The sequence below is a fragment of the Alosa pseudoharengus genome, unplaced genomic scaffold (assembly GCF_046254945.1).
Source record: "Alosa pseudoharengus isolate Yale_2024_CS ecotype anadromous, Long Island Sound unplaced genomic scaffold, YU_APseudo_1.1 YU_APseudo_1.1_scf_23, whole genome shotgun sequence".
NCBI classification, from domain to species: domain Eukaryota; kingdom Metazoa; phylum Chordata; class Actinopteri; order Clupeiformes; family Clupeidae; genus Alosa; species Alosa pseudoharengus.
Genome location: NW_027468685.1, coordinates 13565974 through 13574998, shown reverse-complemented (window position 1 = coordinate 13574998; position 9025 = coordinate 13565974). Strand labels below are relative to the sequence as shown.

Sequence of the window (9025 nt, the reverse complement as noted above, 5' to 3'; positions counted from 1 at the left end):
GAAGAAATTGCGCGAAACAACCTATTTATGTGCTTAAGGCCCCTTACTATAAGTATGCGTTGGAGGCCTTCTACTGTAGGGTTTTGGACATAGGGATCTTTTTTCTTGCCCTTTTCAAAATGTTTCCCACAAATGATACAAAGCTTTGGATCCAATGCCTGTAAGACATTCTCCATAATTCAAAAGACTAGTGAAAAGGAAAAATTATATACATTTCAGAATTTTCATTAAAATGCAAATCATTGTAGTATCGTTGAATTACACATTGGTCAGAGGGCTAAGCACTTTCTTAGCTAGGGAAAGTAGTTTCTACAACTAACTGTTTAGCTACTTAGGGGTGAAGTAAGCAGTGTAGGCTCTACTGTCCACTGCTGGTCTGGACAGACAAAAGCTAACAATATTATGTTCCATTATTCAGTAATGACTTGACCAAAACAAAATTCAAGTGAATATAAATATTTTAATAAAGGTGTTCCATTCCAATGTTAGCCTGATTCAATTGGATCTGTGTTTCATATGAATTGTTTAATACTGGGACATATGAAATGTATCATTATCAAATGTAAATATAGAGCAGCACTTACTTTGCAGTAACAATGAATTTGTCAACATTCTCACCACTGATAATGTGATTTGGATTTGAGACTGTATTTTGCCAGTGTTCCGTTTTCTTTCATTTTGGACACCTCATACATTGAGTGACAGAACACCCTGATTCGTCATACTATATTTACATATTTGGTATTGTTGGATTCAGAACAACCCCACCTTTCCAACAAGCCACCATGTGTTTCTATGATAATCCCTGGTAAAGCTGCTACAAAGTAAATGAAAACATTCTGCATAGATATTAATTTTTTGCATGTCCGCTTATTTTAGGTGTATGTTTACATGTCTCTATTCATTCCATACATCAAGGTATTCACATCTAGTAGGCAAAGAAACTTCCTGACTATAAACATGCCAAGTTTCAAAGCTCTCAGAGCTTGTGTGATTGATCTGCACTAATTTATATGCCTTAACTCCAATTCGGACAGGCTATATTTTAGTCCTTTTTTGGTTTTGGGGTGTATAACAATATCTGTTGATTTAACAATCTTAGCAGTAAAATATTTTCAGCCAAGAATTCATTTCATATATGGGAGACCTTAGAGATGAGGAAAAACATTGTTGGGTTTAGTTCTACCTCCGGTAGGGGTATCTCAAAAACTAAAGCCCTTTCTGACCATTTGTCACTAGCGTAAGTAGGCCTAGGCCACTACAGCATGATCTCCGAGAGTCCTCTTCTTCCTAATTACACAATATTGACATTAGGGATGTCACCAGACCCCAAACTCTACTAACTTCTTCTCCCGCCACACTGCTGCAACTAAAACGAAGCAGCTACTGAAGGTAGCCTACAAATAATCTCTCTAGTCTCTAACAATATTAGGCTACTTTAGGCACAAAAGTCATATTCACATGCAAATAACAACAAAACCAATTCAATTCAACTATATCAATTAAGTCTCTCCAAATTCATAGCTATATTCATAGCAAATTCATAGCTACATTACATTTGCCACATTTTCTAGACCTGCAATTGAGGTTATACTACTTATATATATACTTAACTTATACTTATTCTGATCTTGCATGTCTCTTTTTTTGGAGCAATGCACTAGGAGGTGTCTGGCCTAAAAATCGCTATCATACACTACCTAAAAACGCATTAGGCTACACCACTGACCAAGAGAAACCTGATCAGAAGTCCATTGTGAGTTGTTTATACTGTATGTTATTTTAAAGGTATGCAGGTTTAGGTATTTTTGGCGAGTGCAGAGCTCCCTTTAGAGTCGCGATTTATTTCTATGTTACTCTGATATTGTAAATAGCAAACTTCTTGTGACTTAGCCCTCCTGTACACAATGCAAATGCTTTTGTTGTGGAGGTGAAAGATTAACAACATGCAAAAACAGTCTCCAAAGAGCTATATCTACTGACAAGGTGATGTTTCACGAGATTTAATAGGGCGCCACTCTTGGAAGTTGCAAGGCTGGTTTTCTCGGTAGGCACTCGCCTATTACAAGTTCGTTTACCATCAAATTGGCTTCATAAAGGTGAAAATCTAGCATAGTGTGACTTTAAGAGCGCATTAATATCCACAGTGATATGGGCGGGTGCAACACACCTTCTCATCCACGAACGTGCTTCCTCCTCCTCTGCAGGATAAAGGTTTTTTTTATTCAGTCATTGGAACATTATTGGGGTAGGCTAATACTAATACTAGTTGTAGCCTACGAAAATACAGATGAGAATTGGTTTAAATGATGTTACGCCCAAAACACATCCATGACTGATTTGAAGAAACCTAGGAACACCTGGTTGCGCCATCAGTCCGACGTTTGATAATGAAAACACACCTGTGGACTGGACATCCCGCTAAATTTAAATAAGCTTTTCGCCAGTGACCATGCAATTTAGACTGTCATGATAGGGCCCTTAATGTCATTATATTAAAGACAGAACAGCTTTGTCTTTATATATGCTAACAAGTCCAGTGTTTTTACCCCGTGGCATGGAAGGATTATGAGCCACTGGGCCCCTGGGCACAGACATGGAAAGGGCCCCTTGGCCTTGCCCACCTCAAAACATTAGTAGCTCAACAATTGTAGGGGGGTCTGGGGGCATGAAAAATAAAATTATAGCATTAATGATTAAATGATGACTTCTGATGAGTTTGTGGAAAGAAATTGACAGATTGAGACTTACAAATATGACATAACCATCAACAGATTTAAGGCATCTTGCTGTGAAAAAAGATGTTCATTACAAAGCATATTTATGTGACCTGTATTATTTGACTGAGGGGCCCCATTCAGATATCAGGGGTGAATAACATAACCCATAATTTGATTGAGGGGCCCTGTTAAGACATATTACATAAGTTAACTCGTGTTATTTGACTGAGGGGCCCTATTCAGATATCAGGGGTGGAGAACATAGTAGTGACTTCACGCAAAATAGATAGATAGATAGATAGATACTTTATTGATCCCCATGGGGAAATTCAAGAAATGTGTGTGCGTGTGTGTATGAGTGTACGTATGTATCAGAGATGGAAATAAAATATGTTTTCCACTACCATTGTGGCTGGTGGATTCCAAAATCTATAAAATCTAAATAGCAGCGTGTTCCGTGAAGGTGTCGCGGAGCGGAAAAAATTGTCAGCGAATCAACAATCAGAGCAAACTGGGCCGAGAACGTTGTAGGCAGATATTAGACCTGCTGTTGGTCTAAAGACATATGTATGCCGTAAACTCGTCTTATGTCATTTAGAAACAATGCTGTGGTCTAATCTAGTCATCAACAGAAAATGAATGGATTGCAAAAAAAAAGGATTGGATGGATGGATGGATTTGGTGTGACATTTCTTGCGTATGCGTGAGAGCTTGAGATTGATGCTGAAAGCATGAGTGTCCCCCAAGATGTGTGAGAGTTGGCAACCCTGTGCTAAACGCCTGCCAAATCCCAAACAAAGACCTACAGATTCTTTGTAATGAATTTCAACAGCACATACATGCCTTTTTGCAGAACACCCTGTCAAGAAAGAAGAACCTATGGCCTACAACATGCTGGCTGGATATACTGTAGGCCCTATTGGCCTACAACACAACTAATTTTACATTCTAAAGAGGTTTTTAATTTAGGCTATCAGAGAAAGAGAAAGGAACCACCTGAGGGATACATAGGCACAAGGCCGTAGTCATGATGTCAACATTGGGGGGGGGGACCAAATCTGTGGTGTGGTCTAAGGGACCCCCAATGTTGACATCATGACTACGGCCTTGTTGTCTGGTCAACTCGTTTCACTAATGCCAATCCAGGATGAGTAGGAGCGACTATGTCAAACCTCGCTTTATCACTTATCTTGGATGTCTTAATTCCCCCCCCCCCCCGTGAGTTTGGTGAAAAGAGAAGGGTGGAGAAGAAGCAACTTCACTGGTCCATCCCTGGACCTGTGACTCTATATTACACAGAATGTGGTTCTTTGACATATTACTTACACCTGAAGATTTTTTTAAACTAAGGCTAACTAATAAGATTTTGTCTTTTAATTTAGATTTTATTATTCTGGCGGCTAATCACACAATTTTAACATAGTTTGAAAGGGACAGGAATATATACACACCGCCCAGCAAAAATAGAACCGGAGAAATTGCTGGGTTCAAAACAAACATAGGCTACTTAAAATTCTCAACAATATTCAAATGTAAAAAAAAACACTTGACAGAGATGTGGGGAGTGGGGACATGTACTGTGCTAATCATCATGTCTGCTAATCATCGTGTCACCATGAAATAAGAGAATAAGAAAAATTAACAGGATGTTGAGTCTTACATCTCCTTTTAACAAAACAAAAAGCTGCTTGCAAATCAATGTGGAAATTCACAATACATAAATAAAAGAAAACAAATTCATCGAGTTAAGTGATTGACATCATGCTTTTTTGCTCTGTCCTTCCTTTGATGGAGTGACGGTGTAATTTGCTGCTAGGGGAGGGCATAGTTTCCTGTTGGAGACAAACAGAGGTAGGGTTTTCCACAGTTGCACAACTGAATTACCTTCTGTGATTATTCAGGGAATGTAGCCTTTACAACACAAAGCTGCACCGTATTAGTCAGAATGAGCAGCAGGTGCACTGCAAAAAATGAAATCTAACCAAGTGTTATTGATCTTATAATAAGATCAAAAAATCTATTTGGTATTGTTTTTAGTATGAAAAGACTTACCTAGCGCTCTCTCGAAAGATCATTTTGACTTAATTTAAGAAGACTTCGACTTATTTTTAAGTAGTCTTATCAAGACAAAATTACTTAACGCACTGGCAGACACATTTGCTTGTTTTTAGGACAAATGTGCTTAACGCACTGGCAGAAAAATTTGCTTGTTTTCAGGATGATGTCTTAAAAGAAGTCAAACTTTTTTAAATTAAGTCAAATGATTTCACCAGAAAGTCATTTTATACTGAAAACAATACAAACTAGTTTTTTTTTATCTTGATATAAGATTAATCATCTTGGTTAGATTTGAGAAGTTTTGCAGTGTGAATGGTATGAGCTAGTTTCCCATCTAATCACTCTAATGAGGATAATTTAATTTATAATTTATATTACATGATTATGAAAAGCCCACATTTATCACATTAAAATATTTCTTTTTAAATATGCAGTCAAAAATACTGTAGTTTCATTTTGGCACAGACAGCCACAGTCTGGCAGACTGGGAAAAGCATTTGTCGAAGACCAGGATTGTTGCCTATTATTGTTAATAAAAGCGCTATTTGGTGTGCTCAGTTTACTTCCATGGCAAGAAAGGCTAGAATTGTTGCCTTTCCAATGGGCAAATTCTAAAGTTCTTAATACATTACGTGTTTGAGCATTTTTTGCTTTTTCTTTGCGCTCTATCTGAGACTGAAAGGAGAACACATAGGTCTACCCCCTGCCCCCATTTCAGCTAACCACTGCTGTCTGTGCATGTGGCCAAAACATCAAAGTTCATTGTCACTCACGCTGCCGCGGGTGTGTCCTTCTTCACATAGGGACACGCTGGGCTCGGCTGCTCCAGTTGTTGTTTGAGTTTGTTTATCTCATTACTCCATTCAGTCTTTGACACATTGAATTCCCCTGAGAGTGATTGGGTGGGAGTGTAATTGAACAGAGAAAAGGGAGAGGAATGTGTATATAATGTAATGGATGAAAGGGGGAGGGAGGAAGAGAGAGAGAGAGAGAGAGAGAGAGAGAGAGAGAGAGTTGGTTAACTATAATTATGTGAACTGACAGTACTTGTCTTACTGTGTTTTTGACTTTTGCACTGTTACATTGAACCACAAGAGGGTGCAGAAGGCATAGAAAAAGATACCATTCATATCCATTCATACTGTACATGTTGCATGCAAGAAATGTACCCTAGTTTACAAGCCTACACCTCCTACCTGATGAACAATAGCCTGATATTATTAACTGTGTGGTTGTGAATACAGGCAGTCTAACATGAGTGAAACTGTCAACAAAGTTAAAAAGACCAGGGTGAAGGAATATCACTGGATAGTTCCAAATAGTCAAGTCAAGTCAACTTTATTTATATAAAGCATTTCATACACAGAGGTCTTTCATAAGTAAGGGATAATGTATACGCCAGTCATTATTGGGAAAATAAGTCCCGACAGGGCGAACCGGAGCGCAGCGGAGGGGTCTTGTTCCGCCCTGAAGGGACTTATAAATGTAAAGGACTTATACTTGTAAATTATTACACGGCTCTTCACAAGGCAAGTAGAACGCTCCATTGGCTTGAATGGTATTTCCCAAAGTTCTACGGTAAAATATGTAGGCTAAGGGATAATGTTTAGAACGCCGTTCATTATTGAGAAAATAAGTCCCGACAGGGCGAACCGGACCCCGACGCGCAGTGGAGGGGTCTTGTTCCGCCCTGAAGGGACTTATTTTCCCAATAATGACCGGCGTTCTATACATTATCCCGCTTAAGCGGGATAATTAAGCGGGATAATGTATAGAACGCCGGTCATTATTGGGAAAATAAGTCAACAAAACAAATATAATAGCTTATATAATAGCCTACATAAAAGCATAAAAGGGCAATAATTTAAAGTGTTTGAAAAGTAATCATTAAAACATAAAAAACAACATAGAAACTATTCAAATGTTAGCTGAAAGACTTTTAGAAATGTAAAAAATAAGTGATCAGTTACCAGAAAGCATCTGAGAAAAGTTTGGTCTTAAGTCTAGATTTGAAACTGGCTACAGTACAGGAGAGGGGGCGCTACTCTTGCTGTAGCCACCAGCAACAGGATGTGTTTGCTGCGTTTTGTTTGTCAGAATTGCTGAAAAGTTTCCTGTTTTGAGTCGCTGTTTGATGAAATGAACTAGATACGATTGTTCATTCAACTGAACTGAACTGATCTGAACAGTTGGGGCAACTTCAATCTCATCTGAAAGTTGGTTCCAGAGATGAGCTGCATAGCAACTAAACGCTGCTTCACCATGTTTAGTTCTAACATAGGTTTTACTAAGTATTTCTCCTGGGACCTGAGAGGTCTGGAAGGTGTGTACTGCTGAAGCATGTCTGCTAGGTAATTTGGTCCCGTTCCATTTAGTGATTTATAAACAAGCAGAAGCGCTTTAAAGTCAATTCTATGACTTACTGGAAGCCAATGCAGGGACTTAAGTATTGGAGTAATGTGGTCAATTCTTTTAGTTTTTGTGAAAACCCTAGCCGCTGCATTTTGTATCATCTAAAGCTGTTTGATAGTCTTTTTAGGAAGGCCTGTGAAAAGCCCATTGCTGTAGTCAACCACTAGAGATGAATGCATGTATACGTTTTTCTAGATCAGGTTTAGACAGCCCTCTAAGTTTGGCAATGTTTTTGAGGTGGTAAAAAGCTGATTTAGTTATTGCTTTCATGTGGCTGTTTAAATTTAGATCACTGTCAATTATGACACCAAGATTTCTAACAGTATCCTTTGCTTTAAGCCCTTTAATATCAAGGAGAGTGGCAACCTTAAGTCTTTCCTCTTTTTTACCAAATATAATTACTTCAGTTTTTTCTTTGTTCAACTGAAGACTTTTTTTGAGACATTCAGTTGTTAATCTTGTCAATACACTGACAAAGAGATTCAAGGGGACCATAGTCATTAGGCGAAAGAGCTAAGTAAAGTTGGGTGTCATCGGCATAGCTATGAAATCAAATTGTTTGTGATGGTTTGTCCAAGTGGGAGCATAGAGTGCTTAGAGAGCATACAAATAGTGCCTTAATGCCAAATAGATACCACAAATGAAACAAACCCTTAGCCATGGCAGAAATAGTTTCACACTTACAAAATTGCTAATTAAATATTTGGTAGGTAAGAAGAATTTGAGAAGTCGCATGTCCATACCTTCCAGTGTAGTCGTCTCCTTTTGCACTGCTTCCATTTCTTCTGCTAATTTGCTCTGTGAAAGCACAGAACAGGAAAGGCTCAAGTCCCCTGACTGCATTACTCCAACATTAGCACCTCTTTGTTTTTAGCCCTAGTCAAACACAGTAACAGTAATGCACACAAACTAGAAAAAATAAATAAAGAATGTCATGTTTCTTTTTTTTTTTTTTTTTAAACAGCTCATGTAACTGTGGTTGAGTTCTCTCTCACCTGTAATCTCCCACATGCTTCCCTCCCTGCTACCTTTTTGTGATAGTCATCAACAAGCCCCTCCAGAGTGTTTTTGTCTTTATCCATCTTCATTTGGGCGATTTTGGCTTGTTCGTCGTAGAGCTGTACTTTTTCATTCCCCTGCTTGATGTCCCACAGCAGGGACTTAATTCTTTGCTCTGTGTCCTCTGTGTCCTTTGTCAACCTGACTATCATTGTCCTCTGGCCAAATAAAATGGTGGCCAGTGCCAGCATTAACAACACCGATAAAGACGCTAAAACCTGACATGCTGATAATTTCATGGCAAAAAAGTTTGTTTAAAAAGAAAGTTTAAGGTGGAATACTATATGCTTCCTCCCAGATGCAGTCCACTTTTCAAGATTAATGGACCACCCAAAGCAGAACAGTCTAGCAAGATTTGCGTGTTTTTTTTTTTGCTGATTAAAAAATGGCAGTTTGTCTCAGACAGGTAGTCAAAAGCAAACTGGCTTCTTGTTCTTCCCTGAAAGTGGCTTGGGAGTAGATAACACCACACTATGCCTCTGGCATCCTGCATGATCATCTGGTAAAACAGGTTATTCAAATTCTGAGAACAGCAGAAGTGGTTCATCTTGATCCCATTACACTGACATGGTTCATCAGCGTGCTGCTCCTAAAACTCTAAAGGTCGTCTTTTGAAAACAAGCAACAAAACATCGCCTATATGACAAACATGACCTGTAATTGCACACATGTGTGTGTGTGTGTGTATTAATGCAAACACATGCATCACTACACTCTAGTACAGTGTTTTTCAACCACTGTGCCTGGGCACACTAGTGTGCCGTGAGAGATCATCA

General features: G+C 38.7%; 1 protein-coding gene across 1 annotated transcript; it reads right to left on the bottom strand.

The window, feature by feature from the left end:
* Positions 1 to 3011: 3011 nt before the first annotated feature.
* Positions 3012 to 8711, bottom strand: LOC143140622 (uncharacterized). Its single transcript, XM_076301650.1, has 4 exons — positions 8186 to 8711; positions 7934 to 7988; positions 5552 to 5666; positions 3012 to 4552 (listed from the first exon to the last, which is right to left on the bottom strand). The coding sequence occupies exons 1-4, from the start codon at positions 8486 to 8488 to the stop codon at positions 4480 to 4482; spliced, it is 546 nt and encodes a 181-aa protein (XP_076157765.1). The 5' UTR covers positions 8489 to 8711; the 3' UTR covers positions 3012 to 4479.
* Between the last annotated feature and the right edge of the window lie 314 nt (positions 8712 to 9025).

Coding starts and splice junctions, on each gene's coding strand:
- LOC143140622 (XM_076301650.1), bottom strand. CDS start 8,488: ATGAAATTATCAGCATGTCAGGTTTTAGCGTCTTTATCGGTGTTGTTA. Junction 5,667..7,933: donor GGAGACGACTACACTGGAAG/GTATGGACATGC, acceptor AATCACTCTCAG/GGGAATTCAATGTGTCAAAG. Junction 4,553..5,551: donor AAGGACACACCCGCGGCAGC/GTGAGTGACAAT, acceptor TGTCTCCAACAG/GAAACTATGCCCTCCCCTAG.